General features: G+C 40.3%; 1 protein-coding gene across 1 annotated transcript in view; it reads left to right on the forward strand.

Annotated features, from left to right (window-relative positions):
• Window positions 1–21,200, forward strand: part of LOC117455499 (CUB and sushi domain-containing protein 3-like) — a 405,573-nt gene extending 384,373 nt beyond the window's left edge. The window contains exons 59-72 of the mRNA XM_034095008.2: window positions 442–624; window positions 774–950; window positions 3,540–3,719; window positions 6,872–7,045; window positions 7,423–7,596; window positions 10,390–10,463; window positions 11,413–11,524; window positions 11,626–11,805; window positions 13,414–13,473; window positions 14,660–14,818; window positions 16,344–16,480; window positions 17,163–17,250; window positions 18,262–18,397; window positions 18,948–21,200. Of these exons, the coding sequence (XP_033950899.1) occupies window positions 442–624; window positions 774–950; window positions 3,540–3,719; window positions 6,872–7,045; window positions 7,423–7,596; window positions 10,390–10,463; window positions 11,413–11,524; window positions 11,626–11,805; window positions 13,414–13,473; window positions 14,660–14,818; window positions 16,344–16,480; window positions 17,163–17,250; window positions 18,262–18,397; window positions 18,948–19,107 (1,994 nt within the window). The 3' untranslated portion in view covers window positions 19,108–21,200. The remainder of the gene's footprint in view (window positions 1–441; window positions 625–773; window positions 951–3,539; window positions 3,720–6,871; window positions 7,046–7,422; window positions 7,597–10,389; window positions 10,464–11,412; window positions 11,525–11,625; window positions 11,806–13,413; window positions 13,474–14,659; window positions 14,819–16,343; window positions 16,481–17,162; window positions 17,251–18,261; window positions 18,398–18,947) is intronic.
• Window positions 21,201–22,200: the final 1,000 nt, after the last annotated feature.

Here is a 22,200-nt window from a genome sequence, read left to right on the forward strand (position 1 = left end):
CAGGAGCACGCTCTGTCTGTCAGGCAGAATTTGCTGACCAGGCGACTTGGCAAGGGCAGAGTGAGAATCACTCACACTGCTTCCCAACCAGCAGCAGCACCCACACACACACACACACATTCCCTCTTAAGGCAAACATATGCCTCTTGTCACCAACATGTGTGTCGTCCACAAGAAATTGCTATACTCAAGTCTCCCGAGAATGTGATTCATATTAAAACAAAGCAAATATTCACCTCATTTTGTGGAGTTCACTTTACAATTTTGTTGATGAAAAACAATTGTTATTTTGCGTCTTTTTAATCTTTTACGTTCTCTATTGGGATTTAAAATGTGATAATTCAAAAGTAATTTGAAGGTTTGAAATACATTCTTGGTTATGTAAAGTGTTGTAGTTTTGAAGTCGGAGACCTAACTGTCTTCTCGTTGCTCTCCCTGTAGGCGACACAACGGGTTCCTGCGGCGATCCCGGCATTCCCTCCCAGGGTTCCAGGGAACAAACGGATTTCAAGATCCGTTCCAAGGTTTATTTCAGCTGCACAGAGGGCTACGATCTGATTGGTTCTTCAGAACGGATGTGCTTCCCTAATGGGACGTGGTCTGGCACACAGCCCTTCTGTAAACGTAGGAAGATAATTTTACTTAATCTCAACACATAACAGTCTGACACTGATCCAGTCTAAAGATCCACCCATGTACTGCACAGTCAGTTTATGAGCATATTCATAGAACTGGAACTCACTGAGATGCTCTTTTCTCTCATTTCCCCCCAGCTGTCCAGTGTGGTAACCCTGGCACTCCCAGTAATGGCCGGGTCTTTCGCTTGGATGGAACAACGTTTTCGCACTCTGTCATCTACTCCTGCGTGGAGGGCTACCTGCTCAGCGGCGCCACCACCAGGCTGTGTCAGGCCAACGGGACCTGGTCAGGAGCGCAGCCCAACTGCACCAGTGAGTAACCTGATGGATGATTACAGTGGTGGAAAGCTTTCCCAAGTTTTCTTGAGTATATTCACTTCCGGCAACTTTATATTTTTACTTCACTACAATTTTAGGAAAATATGCAATTTATTACTCCACTACAGTTACTTGTATCTGGTTAAGATCATTACCAGATGAAAAATATCCATACTATTTGTGTTACGTCCCCACTAAGGTCTAGGGGACCTGGAGACAATAACACACAACAACCAATAATTATGAGGGAGTCAGCGTAAAGGTTGACAACTGGTTTATTCCTTGAACAACGTAACTGAACAGAAGTTTAACAGAAATACTCTTCGTGGGAGTAGTAGTAGTAGTCAAAGGAGATTGTGCCAAACAAAATAAATAAGCATAACAAAACCAGGCCTATCACTACATCTATCCTTTGAAACCAAAACTCAAACAGAAACCCTCACTAACTAAACTACTAAGAACTGGACAAAACAGAATACAGGGGTGGCAAAAATCCGCTAACCTAGTGTGTCTTAACATTAGTTACCTACGTGATGAGAAATGTACAGGGTACCCCAGACTTACCTAACTCCCCCACCTCTCAACACACATACATTTATCAAATGTTAGAACAAACAAAGTAGAATGACTTTCTTAACAAGGCAGTCAATTGCAGGCTCCTCAATCAGCAACAGGCCCAGGGTGAGAGAGAGCGAGAAGACTTCCTGGGTGCCTCCTTTATGGTCGGCCCTGGCTGCTGATAGGCCAGCTGAGGGTGTGAGGATCCAATCAGCCATCAGACTCAGGTGCACAGGCAGATACAGATCAGCTGCTGATTAGCTGTGCAGAAGACAGGGAGAAGAGAGAAACACAGGAGGGAAGGAAAACCACACAAGTACAGCCTGCCTGGCACGTAACACTATTCATGCTATAAAAACCCTATTTCTCAAAACTTGTTGATTATTAGGTTTTTAAGTAGCACAATCTTACGCATTTGCAGCAGTAGTATGCAATATACACTTAATCAGCAGTTATATTTACACAAAAACATGTTAGATATCTATAAATAATAGTAAAACCCGATAGTATTTTGTTTATAATACTAACATCCCTTTACTAAGTAAGATTCCTAAGGCAGGACGTTTAATTGTAGTTGCGTTTTATCACAGTGTGGGATAAGTACTTTGACTAGTGGATCTGAATACTTTCTCCACGACTTATAAATCAGTTTGAACATAGTTGAAATACCTGACTCTCAGAGTAAATGGAGTTTTCTGCATTACATTTTTAGCAAAGCCTTTTTTTCTAAATAAACTCAAATTCAAAGTGATTTTAGGCTAAAGCGCAAACTGTCAGCTTTATGTATTACTTACTATATATTATCAGGGTATTAAATCCTTCAAGTAATAAATAAACACCACAGGAGTTTTCCTGATGTGTGATTATAAGGTCTGCTCCCCAGCCTTTTGGGACCCTATGTCATGCCCCGATTTAAATTATTCTGTGACAGGTTGGCTTCTGAGTAATGAAATCAGCCTCAAATGTGCATGCTCCTGTTACAGACTTTATAGAGTTACATGAATGAATAACCTTGATTGTTGTTTACTTTAGCTAATTTGCTTTTTGAACTCTGTAAATAACCATCAAATATAACATTCAGCTCCCATAAGAAATGTGACCTGGCCATGGTTGAACAAGTGTTAATCAGTGCTGCATGTTACACAGACTACAAAATCTGAATGTAAAGTTGCGTATAACAATAACGATTAACATGAACTTTAGTTGGTAACAAAATACCTTGTTAAACACAATTCTACATTGTGTCTAAAGGTAAACTTCACCTAGCTCTGGAACAACAGTATTTAAATGTTGAAATGTTTCTCTGACAATTGAAATACACAGCAGTAAGGAAGGATAAGAGAGATAGAAACGCTGAGAAACCACATCTCTTTACGATCGGTTCCTGGCAAGAAACTATGTTTTTTAAGAATCCCCTGACTTTAAGGATATAGCCTTTTACAGTAAATTACAATAAATCTATTTACAGCCATGACATTATCTGGGGTGGGTAAAAGCATTTAAAGTGCCTGTTAGACCGTGAAGGACGGAGCGTTATAAGTGTAGTTTGGGGAATCCTAATGCTCCTTAAAACAGTCCCAGGACAATTTTACATATCTGTGTTGTTTCATTCACGAGAAGGAAAGCCTATGAAGTCATCCCTTGGATCACCGGCACTTTTTTAAGACCAGATTACATATGTTTACAATTAAAGACTTAATCAAAAGCTAGGACATTCTGATATATTTATTAGAGGGTCCTTTCTAGGCCTACACAGATTTTTAAAACAGTGATAAAACTACAAAAACATGAACAAATGACTCCTTTCCCCTTTTGTCAGTCGACAGTATCCTTTTTCTGTTCACTTAATTACATCTCCTCGGCTTTCTTTTCCCTCCCTCTTTATCACTCCTTCTATTTCAATCACACATGTATGACTTTTATGCAAAGTGAATACTAAATTGTCTTGCCATAGCATAAACTGTTAAGCATTCTACGTCTTCATCCAATTTCTTCCTTTCCTATCCCACTTGTCCGTCTCCCTAGTGATAAACTGCGGGGATCCTGGTGTGCCTGCTAGTGGTCTTCGCTATGGAGAGGACTTTACGATTGGTCAGAATATTTCCTTCCAGTGCCAACCAGGATACAGGATGGAGGAGGACGGGTCCCCTTTGAGGACTTGCACCAACAATGGGACCTGGAGTGGGATTATGCCTATGTGTACAGGTAAATTGTTAATGAAACCACTTGAAGCTTGGGTAGATCATTTATTTTAAAGGTCACCTATCCATGTCCTTTATACATACAAATGTGTCCCCTCTGTGTCAAGAGATTCTGAGATGCTACAATCTGTTTGGTATTTCGAGGCCAAACACTTCAGAGACATGTTTTGTATATATCTGAGACCGATAATATATAGATGAAAAACAGTATAACAGGGGACCTTTAAGTAGAGTTTTCAATTAATCATATTCTCATAAGCTTGCTTAGAGTGCTCCATCTGCCTATCAAGCTCTCATTGAGGTAGTTTTATAGAGTTAACAGTGGCACTCCTACTGTATACCCAACGCCCTCTAGTGCAGTGGTTCCCAACCTGGGGGGCGTTCCCCCCTAGGGGGGGGGGGTGCCAAAGATCGCAGGGGGGGCGCCAGGCCTCAGATGATTTGAGGCCAAATATCATATTTAGACTTTTTTTTTTTTACATATAATTGTAACGCATACATGATTGTCACTAAAAGCCTTGTCTCTACATTACAATAAAATATAAAAAATAATTGATTAATTAATTTGAATACAAATTCAAGTTAGTAGCTATTATAGGCATACAAAGACAGAAATGTATAATTCTTTCTTTAATAGAAATGTTTCTTCTGCCTGTAAATTGTCCAAACCGGGTTTTTCTGGATAAGCGCATTTTTAAAACATAGTCATTGTCCATGCCGGTTTCAGATTATTTGTCAAAGTTGCTCCGATCAAATCGGTCTCCTCCATTTTGTAGATTATTTACGACTTTTGAATCCACATAAACACATCTGCAAAATCCGGCTTACTTTGAGCATGTGTTTTAAACAGTTTAATCCCTTTGTGAATTGTTTCCACTTGAGTCCAATAACCATCAAAGTCACTCCAATGGTGCTCCTTAATTACGCTTTCATCGTCCTTTAACAAAATACTTCACATTCATCCAGTTTGAGACAGTAGTTGTAACATTTTTGAGACTTTTAAACTTGGATTACCGATGTTGCTTCCCCCCTGTGTGTGTGTGTGTGTGTGTGTGTGTGTGTGTGTGTGTGTGTGTGTGTGTGTGTGTGTGTGTGTGTGTGTGTGTGTGTGTGTGTGTGTGTGTGTGTGTGTGTGTGTGTGTGTGTGTGTGTGTGTGTGTGTGTGTGTGTGTGTGTGTGTGTGTGTGTGTGTGTGGGGGGGGGCGCAACTTCCAACAGGAGTCATTTGGGGGGGCTCTTGGGAAAAAAGGTTGGGAACCCCTGCTCTAGTGGACTTCTCCTCCAACATTAGTCATGCCGTGTGCATTCATGTGTTTTGAGTAACTGGCCTTGTAGGTATGGGGAGGAGCTGAGATTAATTTTTTCAAAATGTAGCTTTTAATTGCTTGTTCTGCAAAGATACCTACCCCAGCTTTAACTCAGCTTAAGATATTTTTGGCAGTCTTAAATTGTTCATACATTTGTTCTATAGAGCAGCGGTTTTCAAAGTGTGAGGCGCGCCTCCCCTGGGGGGCGCCAGAGAGCTTCAGGGGAGGCCCAGCGTGAGAAAATAAATTACGAGAAAAAGACGAGTAAAGTGACACTTGCACACTTTTGGCTGTCTGTGGAGACCGAGTTCCCCCACCTCGCCAAAAAGGCTGTAAAAGTGCTCATTCCCTTCACCTCCACCTACCTGTGTGAGTGCGGGTTTTCCGCATTGACTTTGATCAAAAGCAAATGCCGGTCAAGGCTGCAGCCAGAGGATGATCTGCGTTTGTTCCTGTGCACATCAAAGACGCAGACTCATTGTTCCCACTAAAGTAGGGGTGAGTGTAATAAGGAGGTAAAGTTGACGTTCAGTGCGTTGCCGGGAGCATATAAGGATGTATCCACGATGTTAAAAATGTTTAAAAAATATGTGTTGAGAACACGGCGTGCGAAAATGTACAGGTCGTGCTGCAGCTAGATTTGCCTGTCCTCTGTAAGAAGGTGTCGGTGACTGACATGCAAGGAAGAACGGCTGTCCACAGGCTGTTCCAACTTTAACAACTTTATTAACTTCCAGGGTAGTGAATTGAACATGCAATTGTAATTGGGTGTGTGGTATATTTTCATGCACGCACACGCTTGTTCCACAACACACAAACTGAACAACACTCAATTGTCCGATCGCTACCAGTGTCCTTGCGATCTTGTTGTTATCACAACAAGTGCATGTTACTGATGCAATATGGTTGAGACCATTCAGGCTTATTCTAGGGGGGTGCAAGGAATTGTCCAAGTAGTGGGGGAGTTTTATACAATATGTTTAAAACATAAAGATAAAAAGGTTTTAAAAAGTTATTGTTTAATGTTGTAAGGAGGTGACGCTACTCAGCCAATCAAATTGGTGCAGTCAGTGAGTCAGCTCGATAGATTCAAACACACACACAGAGACGAGACAAGAAGAGAGAAACAGCCGGAGTAATTTCAAATGGCGGAAGGTAGACAGCGAAAACAGAGCATTTAATAACATGTTCTCTAACTGGACCTCTTTGAAATGCAATTGAATACCCACTGCATTATAGCAACAACAACAATAATAATAATAGCAATAATAATTGGGAGGGGGGGCGCGGCTGTTCTTATGTTCTCTGAGGGGAGGCTCAGCTTCCCACACTTTGAAAACCCCTGCTATAGAGCCTACTATACAACCACCTCTAGAATTGCTTTTTCCAGAGGATGTTTCTAGTATATAAAATGTCTCATGTTTACAGCTAGCACATGGTATGTAATAACATGGTTGCTCCAAATCCAACTAAACACTTGTATTTAAAGACAAAGATGGCAGATTCTGCTCTCCTCCCAGGAGGGGCCTCCTAAGAAAATCAAGATATCTAAACAAAGAGCCACGTGTAACCTCTTGTAATTGCCTTGATTACTTTAAACTGTGTCTGTTATTGAATTTGGCATGAAAATTAAATCAGTACAATGTAATGGCTCTGAAATTATAAACTAAATTCCAAATCAGTTGTTGAAATCAGTGATCCAATCAATGAGTCTCTCTCTGAAAAGCTATCCCTCAATTTCCACAACAGTCACTTTTCACCTGCAGCTGCTAAAAACTGGCACCTTTTTTTTGTTCTTTTCTTTCCTAACACCTCCCTTTCTCTCCCCCTATCCCTCCCTCTCACACAGCTGTGACCTGCCCGGCCCCCCCTACCATCAGTAACGGGGTACTGCAGGGCAGTGACTTTGAGTGGGGGAGCAGTGTGAGCTACAGCTGCTCTCCAGGATACGAGCTCTCGTTCCCAGCCGTCCTGACCTGCGTGGCCAATGGCACCTGGAGCGGCATGCTACCACAGTGCCTACGTAAGAACACACACACACACACACACACACACACACACACACACACCTACAAATATTCCAGCACTCACACTGCCTGTCAGTATTCTTTCCCAGTCATTAGTTACAGTTGGAAACAAAATTTACATTTGTCCTTGAGCTACATTGTGCTTATTTGCAAGGTGAGCAGCACATAGTAAAATGTGTGTGTGTGTGTGTGTGTGTGTGTGTGTGTGTGTGTGTGTGTGTGTGTGTGTGTGTGTGTGTGTGTGTGTGTGTGTGTGTGTGTGTGTGTGTGTGTGTGTGTGTGTGTGTGTGTGTGTGTGTGTGTGTGTGTGTGTGTGTGTGTGTGTGTGTGTGTGTGTGTGTGTGTGTGTGTGTGTGTGTGTGTGTGTGTGCAGCCAAGTTTTGTGGGGACCCAGGTACCGCAGTCGGAGGCTTCAAAGAGGGACGAAGTTTCATCTATCAATCAGAAGTCTTGTTCAGTTGTTCCCCACCTCTCCTTCTGGTGGGAACAGCAACCAGACAATGTGAAAGTGACGGTTCCTGGAGCGGCACGCAGCCTCGCTGTATCGGTAATTTATATTCAACTATATTCACTTGATGAGCAAACAAAACCGAGAATATACAATTCAGGGAGTCCTTCCTTTAAACTAGAGAATCTCATGCTCATAAGGTATTAGTTTGTATCATACTTATATCAACTTTCTTTCCCTACTTGGCCAAAATAAATCAGTTTGAGTTTCCCCTCGTTTTTCACATTTTTCATTTTCAAACTCAACTGCAAGTACTGATGTTTAAAATGACTTTGGATCTTGTAACATGTGGCTACACTACCATAACTTTGTAAAAATATATAATTGGCAACATATGTAATTGAAATGTCACTGATCAGAAAGGGGAATAATGAAAAAGAGCATTACTCTAACCAGACATGAAATGCCATTTTTTTGGAAACTTTTCAATATTTGGGTTTCGAGGTACAGAAAATACTGAGATTTGAAACCTAGACCCATAAGTCTTACTCAACTAAATCAAAATATGAAAGTCAAATCTTCAGCACTTTTTTTCTGAATACATTTATTAGTTAAGAAAATCCCCCTTAGGATGCAGTGCAGCCAAGTCTCCAACGTGTTTAAAATACAGTACCAAGGCTCTTAACCTCCACAAAAAAGTATTAAAGAAATTACTGATTACTTTTGAATAGTTCCTGACTATATCATCCATCATTCACCCTCACATAATCTGGAGCGCAGCCTGGCATCCTCAGGCCGGGGGTGTTATTATTAAAATGCAGAGGTAGTACATCTTAAAATGATATTTCTTAGAAGGAAGTAAAAAGTATCATATCCAAGCACAATATAACATACCGGTTTGTCGTGCCATCGCTGTACATATTTTCTTTTGATTTCTGCGGTTTCGCTTGTTTTTAATGTGTTTACTTTCTTGACGGAATAGATGTGTGGGTTTGTAACCTATGAAATGATTTTGTTTATGTTGGTGTCCTTTGATCAGGACTGGTGTGTGGCTCAGCGGGGGGGGGGGGGCTGGACTGGTGACTGCTTAATGATCATGGCAATGAATGGTCGACGCCCACATTTCAATTTACTTACTGCTGTTCTGTCAAAGTTAAAGTTACACAGACTTGTCCGAATAATAATAAGTGGAGGAGTCAGGGGAGGACAAGCCTTAAAGAGTTCCACTGATGTTAGTAAAGCTATCATTTCAAATGTGGCACCTTTACTTTTTTGCATTTTACAACTTTTAAACACAGTTCAAGTGAATATTACAAGTTTACGTGTCATTAGCTTTAGCTCCTACTACCAACCACAACTCCATTACACCAACATGTTTATCCAACATCCTCAATGGCAAGGCTTCAACTTTCATTGTACACCAAGAGTCATCAGATATATTTTAGATGTCATACAAAATACTTATTTAAAATCTAGGTTTTGCAGCTGATAATCACAAAGCCAATGTGTTTTAAAATGAATTCTAGAAACTTCTTGTGATGCCTACTCTCCCTTTGACTTTAGTGTACACAAAGTACTTAGACTATGAACCGAATTCCAGCATATTAAAGAAAATGAATACAGTATTATGTTCAAAAATATTCAGTGTGTAATTTAGTATGGATCTTCTATAGGAACCCTTTTTCAGAAATTAAAGAGACAGTCTTATGTATATGCTCTGTACCATGCAATATTTAGTGAAAAGGTGTCCAAACAAGGGCATCCACAGGTGACATACATACATCAAGCTGCTGCTATCCAGGAATTATAAATAATGAATATTCAGAACACATTACAAATAGTCCCACTGGGTCACTTCATCACCACGTGATGTTTAGAGCACCACTTCACATGTCTGACTCCGAGCAGGTGCTTAAACATCAAGTACGGTGATGAATTGTAATAAATGAGAGCTTTTGTAATGCGAACAGACACTCGACTCTTTGTTCCTTCATAGCGCTAGATGGGGCATGCTAACAGAACTCTACAGCTAGTATAAAGGTGAATGCTCCTTGTGAAATTGACTATCTAAAAATAGAAGGCTCCCTCTGAAGTGTTACTCCACTGATGTAAAGACTTAATCTATAGCGACTGCAGCAGAAGAAGTTACAGCATGCTCAGGGAAATCTTCCAGTTGTATACCACGACTTCTTCTCAAGGCTGTGAAACAAACACGAGCATACACACAAACATCCCAGTGTTTTCTGCTGTGATGGAAGTGAATGTAATGTGTGCTGTTGGGCTTTGTGTGTGTGTGCCGGGGTGATTTATTAGTGAGTGATTGCACCTGTATGTTAGTATGTGATGTGTATTACGATGTGAGAGAAACAGAATGAGTTTTGAGCCCAAGCAGCCTGTCTTTAAATAAGGAAGAAGAAGGGAAGGCAGCGGAGTGGAGGGGGGGAAAGAGATACAGTGACATGTAAAGATAAAACATTGAGGAAGAGAGCAGTTAGAGAAAGAAGGGGAGAGAGGGCAGTTAGAGAGGTACAGGAAGAGAGAGCGGGGTAAAGGCGGGGGTAAGAGAGAGAGGAGTGGGGAGTGAATCTGTCATTTCGGAAGCTGTGTTGAATCGAGCTCTAAGTCAGGATGTGCTTTACATGCTGATGTCCATGCCCCACACACACTCTCTTTCTCTCTCACACACACACACACCCTCTCAGCTGGCCCCGCTTCGTTTTCTGATAAAGCACTACTGCCCCCTGCTGTCCTGCCGGGGTACATACCCTACAGTTACCATGACAACAGAGAGGAGAGGGAAGTTGAGGGAGAGCATATAAAGCTTCTGCTAATTTGTCTTTCTTTTAGATTTTTTGTGTGTAATTACTTCCACGCCTGTTCCGTTCCTTTCAGAACCGACCAAAACCAGCTGTGATAACCCGGGGACGCCACGCTACGGATCCTTAAACCGGACCTTCGGTTTCAAGGTAACTTACACCTTCTGACAGATAACTAACTCCAGCTACCTTCCCATACAAGTAGGTAACTCTTAAACTAATATAGAAGCTGACATTGTGCCTCCTAGGATAAGGAAATAGAGCTTAGCATCTATTGTATTGCAAAGAAAGAAGAGGAGGAGGAGAGAGGCAGACAGGAGATGAAACGGACATCTTTGGAAACTGTTGCTCAGACAAAACAAGACATTTAAATATGTTAACTTGGATATGCAAATATGTCAAACTTGATTAATGTGGAAGGTAGATTGTAGATGAATCAATTATGAAACTAATTGTTGGGATGGCCTTTTACAACCAGGCAAATGAAGGGATAGCTACCACACTGCTACATAGAGGTGGCAACATATCTCATGACAGGAGGGGGTAGAAGGTGGACACAAATGTGAGATATTTTGATTACATGACTAACATTTTGAACTTGGAAGTCTATCAGGATGCCACATGATTATTCCTCCTGTCCCTTCCTGCGTTTAAGTCACTGTAAAAGATGGGCGAGGGATGATTCACAGTACAGTTCTGAAGAGAAAAAAGGCTTTCTAAAGTTCAGCCAAGCTTTCCCCTTCACTGAGGCTCATCAAAGAGAGAAACAAGAAACAAAAAAGAAATGCCACCAAAATAACCAGAGCATCCTTGCTTCGGCTGAACTCTGAAATATAGGAATGGACTGAATGAGCACTTTATTTATCCCCATATGTATAACAGTATAATTATAATATAAAGATCATTACAGCAAACTACATTTCAACCTAATTACTAATGTGAATATAGTCATAAGATGGGTAATTTACAAATGTATCTATCCGGTGTAATGACTGGATTAAATGAAATCTTTGTAGTATTCCATTATTTAAATTGTATCACTTTAGTCCTGTTTGTGTTGTCATCCCACTCCATCCCCTCTCTCTCCCTCTCTTTCCAGGTGGGGAACGTGGTGTCGTTCCAGTGCCAGCCGGGTCATTTGATTCAGGGCTCTTCCTCTAGAACCTGCCAGCCTGATCTGATGTGGACCGGTTTTCAACCTGAGTGCATACGTAGGAAACATTCATCCTATTATCCTGTCAACCTATCGCCCATCCATCCCCTGTCCGTCAGACTCTTAACTCCAGTGCACAAATCTCCTCTCCCGCTACAGCCCACGCCTGCAAACAGCCGGAGAGCCCGCTCCATGTGGACGTGGTGGGGATGGACCTGTCTGGTTTTGGCTACACCTTGGTGTACAGCTGTCAGCATGGCTACTTCCTGGCAGGAGGTTCTGAGCACAGAGTCTGCAAGAACGACGGCACCTGGACGGGAAAGATGCCTATATGTCGAGGTAAGGAATATAAACCAATGTATGACTTGAATGTGTATGTTTTTGTCTTTCTAGTGGGTTGTTCTGGAAAAACTAAGTATGAGTAAACAGGTAGTGAACACTACTTCTATTCTATTTTATTGTATTACTTGCACTATTTTATCTGTTTTATTGTGTTGCACTGTTGGAGGAGCCTGGGACCTAAGATTTTCATCGACATAACTACACTCTCGCTATGTACGAATGACAATAAAAGCCTTGAATCTTGAGATAGGAGCATTTAGTGCGTCTTGCTCAAGGACACTTTATCAGCATGCAAACTGGGGCAAACCGGCCATCTGCAGAAGGGTGAGATTAGCTCAAAGATAAAACAATATCCCACTATTAGATTAGCCTTAATTACATGTATTAGGTAGAGCGATGGAAGACTGATTTTATTGTTAGGGTATTCTAATTCAAATTACCAACATTTGTTGTCATGTATCTACACTTAAATTATGCGACGAAGTCCTAAAAAAAGCTAAAATACTCTAAAACCAAGCATTATATCTTGTCTGTTGCCACTTTGCATGTGAAATGGGATCAGTCTGACCGACATTTACAGGCATGTGTTAACAATAGCAGGCATTCTGCTATTGTTTTGTTCTAGTCCTACAGTGCCTTATTGTAAGTGCCCAATGACGTTGTATGACCTCATACACTTGCATAGGGTTTTCACCATAAGGAAGAACTCAGACGACATCAATACTTGCCAAAACCATTTATCCATAATGTGTTTTTAGTAGCTGTTCTGAAGCTTTCAATCGTATCCCACAATCTCCACCAGCAGATGGAGTTTGCTGAGCTGCAATTTCAGATGTTGATATTTCTACTCTTCTGAGCACTTTAAGGACTTCTCGTCCCCATTAGCCTGAAAGTGGCTCTCTGACTCTGAAAACGGCTGTAGACAAAACAATCTCACCACAAGGCCCATTTAGTTTGCCTCCATTAACACTATTGGAAAAAAGGGACATTCCCTAAGATGTAAAAGTTATGTTAATATGTGGGTTTTTTAGGCATTAGTAGAGCTTCTGTCTTTTTGTATCAAGACATGCTAACAGAGGAAGTTGTGCAAGGGAACAATTCAAACTTCAGCTTTGAAATCACTCACCAGGTCTGCCACCTTGTTGCCCCGTGGTAGCCTTTAAAATTAGAGCTTTCTCTGATCCAATTTGAGATTCTAGGACAAATACTCTCTCCTGCTTGCCTTTACTTGCTGGCAACAATGGCTGCATGTTGAAACGATGGTAGGTGCAGCCCTGAATAGTCAAAAGTGTCTTAAGGCCATTCTTAAAAGGATCCAATATGCACAACAGTTATTGGTCATGAACTCTATGTTTGCAGTGCCTATAAATAACCATTAAAGAGGCTTATATTGGATGACCCTAACCCTGACACTTGTCACTTATTACGAACATGTGTGATTAATAGTAAGCAACGCTGCATTCTAATGTGGTGTTCTGAACGACCAGTAAGTTGTACAAGAGTCAGACTGATCACTTTTAATATATCCACATGCTTTGTCCCACCATTCTGCTTGTGTTTTATTTGGACATTGTCTTCAACCCTCTGTCTCTCCTGTGTGTGCAGCTGGGGAGAAGAAGAAGCCTGTAAAACCAGCAACAGGAACTCCAAGCCCCAAACTAAACGGTCAGTTCTATCCCTTTATTTTATTATCCAGAATAGTCCCGTCATTCTTCGTCTATTCTTGACTCTTCTTATCCGTTTCTATTTTGGTCGGCTTTAGTTTGGTCTTGTCTTCTATACTTTAATAGATTCTGCTCTGCTCCTGTCCAACTTTGCTCTGCCCTGTTCTACACTCTTGAGTTTTCGTCGATGTTATTGTACTTCAGGGCTTTCTTTCCATCATGGTTCTAAATAATGTATGTTTCCTCAACGCCCATAGAAAGAAGGATGAACTATGGTGATGATCTGCTTTTCTCTGTATCGCTGTTTTGTTCAGTGCTCTATATTTCAGATCTGCTCTGTTGTTATCTGTACTGTTCTGTTGTAATTGAATAACTCTTTGATTTGTATTGTAACCTACAGCTGCTATATGCACAAGGGCTGTAATACCCAAACAAGGAAGCAACCTTTACATCTGAGGAATGATTCAGCTTAAGCCAGGCATTCATTATTGTTTCTTCTTGCATATACTATATATGGATATAGGGTTATAGGCGATCTGAACTTTATATATTTACTAATCAAAAAGCAAATAATAGAAAAAGGGGAAATGTGGTCCTTTATGTATTCTGCAACATGTTTACTTGACTGAACTAAATTGGATAACATCAAAGACCTCAGCCCTCTGAGACTTAACTATGTTGTAAAAAAAATTACAAGCAGTTGCTTCTTATTTTGTTTAATGAATATACAGCTTAAGCATCTAATCATCATTTAATCAATTATTTTCTTAAGTTTTGAGAATTTAAATTGTTATAAACAAAGTCAAACAATCAAATATAAGCTTTAAAAAAGACATGACCTATGTTTGTCTTTTTTTGTTCTCTTTCGTGTTCATACTGTGTTGTTTGAATCTACCCTGTTCTGTTATTTTCTAATCTGTCTGGTTGATCAGATAGTACAGGTCCTTGATTATCATTGGCTTAGGTGCGTTCAAAGCCATTGTAAAATACTCTGCAAACACATGCTGTACCTGTGCCGCATTACATAAGTGTTTCCGTGCTGAACAAATTGTTTCAAATATCAGATTATGTTGTGAATCATAGGTTTCTCTTGCTGTGTATTTCTATCTACATATATTTAGTAACCATCTAGTAACAACACGCCCTGTGGTTTAATCTGTCCCGTTTGATACTCTTCTCTCCTATAGTTCCAGATGACGTCTTTGCTCCTAACTACATATGGAAAGGCTCCTATAATTACCGTGGGCGGAAGCAGCCGATGACTCTGAGCATCACTAGCTTCAACTCCACCACAGGGAGAGTCAACGTCTCCCTTAGCAACGGAAACATGGAACTGCTCCTATCAGGCATGTCTGAAAATGGATAATTAATTATACTAATTAACTCCACACTGTTCATTCAGTACAGCACACGGGAGATGACATGACAGGACACGTCATAGTCATAATGTATGTCGTGATAATGCTACAGTATATCATTATTTATCCTTTGGTGACACACTAAATAATACACACGTAGCTTTCGGTTTAAATGAAGCTTCAACCATTTAAACATCATATAAGACTATTCATATCATTTATTCTGTGTCTGGCTTTCTCTTCTTTCCCAGAGCTACCAAGCTTCTTTTTAATTTTGTTTCTGTATTCCAACTGAAACTGACACATGCACTTTTTCACACAAAGACCTCCCAGGGTCCTACAACAGTGTATGTGGGGGGGTTAAGACCCTATTAAAACACAAATCCTCTTGAAGCAAGAATTGCTTCTTGGAGTGAGCAGAGAGCACAAAGCCGTGCAGCTTTTAACATTCATCTTCTGGCCTGAAGGAGCAGCGTTACTGTTGATCAATAACAGCTAAAGTTGCGCTCACACAGGCACAAAAGGCCAGCGCCCCCGTTGCATAAAATGTGAATGGTTTTCTTCTTAAAGGAATACTTCATCAATAACTCTGCCTGTGTTACCTTCAATTCTATAAGAACACTTTTTCCCCCCCTATTGTGATGGAGAATCCAAAAATGGAGGTCATTTTTGTTCGAGTGAAGTAAATAGGGGCCAGATTTAACAATAGCAAAACGATATCGAAACATCTGTTTACAAACTCTCACTCTACGTGTGCAGGATAAAAGTTGTGTTTATCCAGTTGTGTGTTCCCTACTTCCCAAGCTCAGGCGGACTATCCATCCAGACTCCTGAACCAGCATGAGACTGTAATGGTGGAAGTGTATTACATTTTTTTGGGGCAAAAATGAATGTGTTTGTAAGCAGTGAACATACAACTGGATAAATAAGACTTACGTTATACTGCACAACTAGTGTGACAGTTCATAAATGGATTTATGGTTTTAATATAGTTAGCATATGGTAAACATGGCCTCCATTTATTTTAATTAAGCACTGTCTTTGTCAGAACATGCTGTCAACATGATGCTGTGTCCCAGATTTCATAATTATAATTATAATTATAATTTCCCGCTTCATTTAGATAGCTTTTACATAAAATATGTATCTTAGATAGTACTTTATTGATCCCAATTTGGGAAATGTTTGTGTTGCAGCAGCATAAAAAGACATGGCATTGTACACTAAAAATTAAAATAGAAGAAATAAACAAGAAAGTAGAAAATATACATGTTGAATTTACAAATTAACAATAACAAGATATAAAGCAAGGTATTATATAAACATAAGTATGTGACAGATGGAAAATTAAATATGAATCTGAATATATAAATGTAAAATGTACAGTGTGATTGTATTCCAATGTATGTGAATAAGGGAAAGAATACACATAATCAGAGCGGTATAACTATGTAATCCATTGTATTCTTGTTAAACGGTGCTGTATTGAAACCAGTTCTTTGTGTCCCTGCAGGAGTGTACAAGGCTGTGGAGGCCCGGCTGCTGCTGCTGATGTACCAGGTGAACCACGCCAACCAGGGGAACCAGCTCAAAGACTCAGCCGTCTCTCCAGCTAAAATCATCGACGACTCCTGGACCATGGATGGATTTGTAAGTCTCAGAGGAAACGAAGCAATCCACTTAATTAGATTCAGTTGAGCTAGATTAATTTAGAGGGGTTAAAACAAAATGTCAAATGAGAAATGCTTCTTATTGTAGTTAATCAAAAACACAAGACAAGCCGTTTGAGTGTAACAACGCCCTTTTGTAAAGGCATTTAACTGAAGTGCTTTGAATTTTATTACGCATGTTCAGCCCACTCAGTGACATTTCAGTGCTTCATACTTTTCAATTCAAGCACAGTTAATGGTATCTGTCAAACTATATATCGAATAAATATATGAATAAACGTTAAGAAATATGTGAACGTTTAACATGTAACTTAAATGTCCTCCTCATATGACTAGAAAGCAGTGGTTCTGAACCAGTTGTACGTGAGGAAGTTTAGGGGTCCCCAGAAAGTGAGGAATGACTTACTTTAACCATTTTGTGTAAGTGAGCCTTATGTGTGGCACAAGAGTGACTTTGCTGATCATAGGTTTCAATTCCTTCAGGGTCATTTTCGCATCTCTTGTTCAAAAGTACAGATTCCTGGTCTTATTCATGTCAACACTCACATGTTTTAGAAAATAATCTTAACAAAAAAGTACATTTCAAGTGTCCTTGACACAAAGTTTGATGACCACTATTTGTGTTGTAATGGTTGTTTCTGTCGCTCCTCTCTTCCCCTCAGGTTTCAGCAGAGCCGGATGGTTCCAGTTACGTATTCCAGGGTTTCATTCAGGGAAAAGACTACGGACAGTTTGGACTGCAAAGACTGGGTAATTCTCTGAGCTTCACAGAATCAATGTGTTTCTTATAAATCAATGTGGTCTACAAATGGTAATTGTAGAAACTCTGATGAACTCCTTGCAAGAACCTCACTAATGGAGAAAGTGATCAGGGAGTGTCTCTGCTGGCGACACAGACCTTATACAGTAGCTCACATCAAGTCAACCTCAATTAACCTTTAACTCCATTAACCTGTGTCCAAAGATCACTACCTTCTTCATCAAATACAGTTGAGAGCAGTCACTTCCTGTTTTCTGAGCTCATCTGCACTGATCCCAGAACAGACTAGCCAAAAACTAAAGATTACCAATATCTGACCACTCCTACAACCCATGGACATCCTGCAAATGTTAGAAATTGTAATCATGCAACTAATAATCACTAAATCAATTAATATCGTAAGTCTTTGAGAATTACAATTGTTATAAACAAAGTCAAGCTATCAAATATAAGCTTTAAAAAAGACATGACCTATGTTTGTCTTTTTAGTCACTTTTATTTTAATTCTGTTTTGTTTTAATCTACACTGTTCTATTATTTTCTAATCTGTTTGGTTATTGATCAGATAGTACAGGTCCTTGATTATCATTGGCTTGGGAGCGTTCAAAGCCATTGTAAAATACTCTGTAAACACATGCTGTACATAAGTGTTACCGTGCTGAACACATTGTTTCAAATATCAGATTATGTTGTGAATCATAGGTTTCTGGGTGGACTTGAAGTGGTAAAAAGAGATGGAGAGGATAAGGGAGGAGGTGAATAACAAAAGGAGACACACTGAAATTACTGAGGGAGAAATGAAAGGGCTGCAAAAAAATAAAAAAGCTAGAACTGTTACACTCACTATGTGATCTGTTAACGGTTTTCAAATCTGGTGTGCAGAGAAAAACCTGGCTATTGATTTTAATGAGCTTTATTTCAAATGTGGAACACCACTTAAAATCACATTTTGATTAATTTAAAGCAATTGCTCTAACTGTGTGTTTCCATGTATGTCTCAGGTCTGAATATGTCGGAGAGTCAGAACTCGCCCCCCCCTCAGCTCGGTACCAACAGCAGTTCTGTGGCTATCGCTATTCTGGTGCCTTTCTTCGCTCTCATATTTACCGGCTTTGGCTTCTATCTCTACAAACAAAGGTATCTGCTTGTGTATTTCTGTTGAACTTCAGCATTATAAACTAAGACGTTTCTGTCACTGCATAGTTATTTCACCCCTTGTGTTTCCTTATTGTCATTCAGAACTGTGGAAAGGCATTGGTAACATTTTAAGAAGCTGTCTGATTCATGAAAACAGTGGCTGCCTCAGTGATTCGGTTGTTGGGAGTCATTGTCTACTGCAATCTGTGCAGCAAAACAATTCTGTTTAGGAGCTGTTCAATTGGATTTTTCAGAGATATGATTTAAGCACAATGACTGGCGTTCACATTGTTAACAGATGCAAATAACTTCTGTTCTGCTGTTAATATCTGAAGGACAAGCCTGCTGAAGGAATTAGATGGGCTGATTGGAATCTCTCTAGGCTTCCTAAAAAGCTCTCTAATCCTTCTTAAAGCTTGTTTACTAATGTTTCTACTCCCAACACTGCATTCACTATTGTCCACTGTTGTGTGAATATGAATAGGCAATTATAACTAATTTTAACTCTTTAATGGTGGTATTTATAATTTTGTTCTATGTTTTTCCACAGAACCACACCAAAAACACAGTACACAGGGTGCTCAGTCCACGAAAACAACAACGGCCAGGCTGCCTTCGAGAACCCGATGTACAACACCAACGCCAAGGCTGTGGAGGGGAAGGCTGTTAGATTCGATCCCAATCTAAATACTGTCTGCACCATGGTCTGAGGATTGATTACCCTCACTTGAACTCCATGACTTATATACCTAATGGGACCACATGAGTGCGAGGCTATGGGAGGGAAAAGCCCTACACTTCGACTCAGACCTCGACACAACACGGTCTATACATTGATTACAAAAGACCTTCAGAAACCCCAAGCAGAGGGGAAACTGGCCACATGAAACTAAAACTAAGCGATGGCTCTTTTTATTTACGGCTTTCGGTATCCACAGATGAAATCTAAACAAATATAAAATGTCTGCTGCCTTCGATGGATGCATATAACATTACATTACATGTTGATTGACTTGATAGACGCTTTTATCCAAAGCGACTCACATACTCAGTACTGTGGACAATCCCCACAGGAGCAATTTGGGGTGAAGTGTCTTGCCCAGGGACACAACGACATGCTGACTGCAGTGGGGTTTGAACCTGTGCTCCCCCGAACATCAACGCACTAATCCACTGCGCCACACGCCTCCGTACACAACACAACCAGAGTAAACTCACAGCTAAAGAGGAAGATGAAACCCAACCGGAAAACTAAACCGACTATTATCCAAGACTCAGCTGGTCATAGAAAGTGTATAATTTGATTCTCAACCGGGCACAGCCATTACATTTCAACCTCCTATTTAACCCGCTCCCTGTCCAGTAGTAATGATTACGCCATGACCTGATGTCGGTTATCATGACACCGTAACCCGACGCTGACTTGTATTCAGCGCAGAGCTTCGAAAAGAAAGACCCTCTGTGACCCGGTGAGAGGGAGGGTACACCATCAGCACTCTGGCCATGGTTTTACATCACACAGAAAAACGGCACTTCAAAAAAGGGTTGATTTAATTTGTACCAGCTGAACTGAACAATTACTTACTGTGAGGAACAAAGAAGAAAAACATCCCAGATGACACTGTGAAGCAAAGAAAACTGTTTCCAAACATCTGGGTTCATAACTGACAGTCAGACACTGTCACCAGCAGACCATCAGTTAAACACACTGAGATGTTACCAACCACACTAGCAACCAAACAGGACAACCTCCTGTCTCCATGACAACAAGAGGCTGGTATCGCCCGTCTTTTTTTCTATGAAAGCAGACTCTCAAACGGCTAATGCTAGCAGACAGTAGCTAAAGTTGCTTTGAAAACTCTTAGGCAAAGGATAAGGGCAGCCCTGGAGACAGAGCTATAATCCTAACTGAACTGGGATCAGAGGGAAAAGCAGAATTTAAAGCAGAGCAAGCACTAAAAGAAGAGAAGAGACTGACTCGTCTAATGGATAAACTGCTCCTTCACATCCAAGAGAGGATGCCGAGGAGACGGAGACAACCTCTTCCTGAACTTGAAGTCAAGAAAAAGATGAGATCTAAAAATCTTAACACAGCCAATCAGAGCCTGTCTAACCTGAAATCAACTACTGACAGAGGTCAGCCTCGCCTCTGCGTGATGAATCAGATCAGACAGAATATGGCCTTGAGGAGAGACGTTCCTGATCCTGTGAATTTAAATGGATACAGAGGACTCTGACGAAACAAAGAAATAGACTTTGAGAAACAGAGAAAGATCTGGCACTAAAGCACATTTCACAGGAACACTACCTGTCCGCCCACTGAGAGATGGACTAACGCAGGGACAGATAGAAGGGTGAGAGAGGAACTGATGACAGACAGGAAATATGACAGGTACACACACTAACACAACTCTGTGGAGACAGAAAGACAGATGGTATTAAGACCAACAGTTAGACACACAAGGAGATAGACAGGTTCAAGATGAGGAGCATCTAAAGACTGTTGCGGACCATCGTCCATTCCTCCACACACAGATTTAAGGGTTGGAAACAGATTAACAGGTTTATAGTTGGACAGAGACAGGCTGATGGACAGGAGACACAGACTGACCTAATTTGACAGACAGGCTTATAGAAAGACAAACAGGGTCGTATCCCTCCGATGTGGACACAGCTCCACTGTAATTCTGCACTCTGCGAGTGCTTATCTTCTTTCTTTGTTATTGCTGCAGAATCTTCTGATCTGTAAATCTATTGCATATATATTCGGGAGCATTCATCACCTATATTTTTGTGCTATATATTTACCACAAGGGGGGGGGGGGGGCTGAAGGGGAAAAGACGGATTATAGCGGATACTTTTTAGTAAAAAAAAATAAAAAAGGAAATAAATATCAGATTAAAAGATATTACAACGATGTGTTGTCCACAGAAGTCACACAAAGTCTTTTGGTTCCTTTGTAACATGGAATTGTTTTGTTTTTATTTGCTATGTAATGTGAAGTTCCTCTCACTATCACTGTCTTTCCCACTGAAGCCATGATGAGTGTCAGTGGTATTGTTGTCGTCGTTGTTGAGATGCAAGGTTTGCCAGCAACAATCATTTTCTTTCAAGTTAATGTTTTATCAACTTTTCAACTCAGACGGCAGATTTCTAAACCATTAAGAGATGGGGAGTCTTTTGTGGCTTGTTTTTCCCCTTTATTAAAGCTACTGTATTACAAATACATATATGTCCTTAAAAGAATGCCACCATTGTGACACAGACCACACTTCTCCTGGAATAACAGTTTTGATAACCTAACTGGTTAAATGTGCACATTACAACTCAGTTCAGTGATGTCAACACAGCAAATCCCTTTTGTTTGATTACACATGGCCAAACTCATAGCCTGCTCTGACTCTGGTCTGTTTTCTCCTAAGGCAACAGTGAGAGAACCATCACAGTGAATATTATGTAACTATTAATAGTGATAATTGTTGGTGAACTGCCCAACATGTAGATTACTGATGATGGTCTACATAAGATGTTCCAACTCACGTAGGAAATGTGTGTGTCAGTTAATGTTTGTATTCTTTCGTCATACATTTTAGGATGTTTCCAATGGATATGTTTGTGAACTCTAAAGTTATGATCTGATTTATCAGTTCATACAACCTCATCATCTTAAATGATCATGACCTCCAGGTTTTATATCACTGAGTCTTGGTTCTAAAGTTTCTCCCTGTGTTAAAGATGTGTTTTGTCTCACAAACCAATACTCAAATGTCAAAATCGCCTGAATTCTGTTTGAGTTTTTTCT

This window comes from Pseudochaenichthys georgianus, chromosome 11, assembly GCF_902827115.2.
Source record: "Pseudochaenichthys georgianus chromosome 11, fPseGeo1.2, whole genome shotgun sequence".
NCBI classification, from domain to species: Eukaryota; Metazoa; Chordata; class Actinopteri; order Perciformes; family Channichthyidae; genus Pseudochaenichthys; species Pseudochaenichthys georgianus.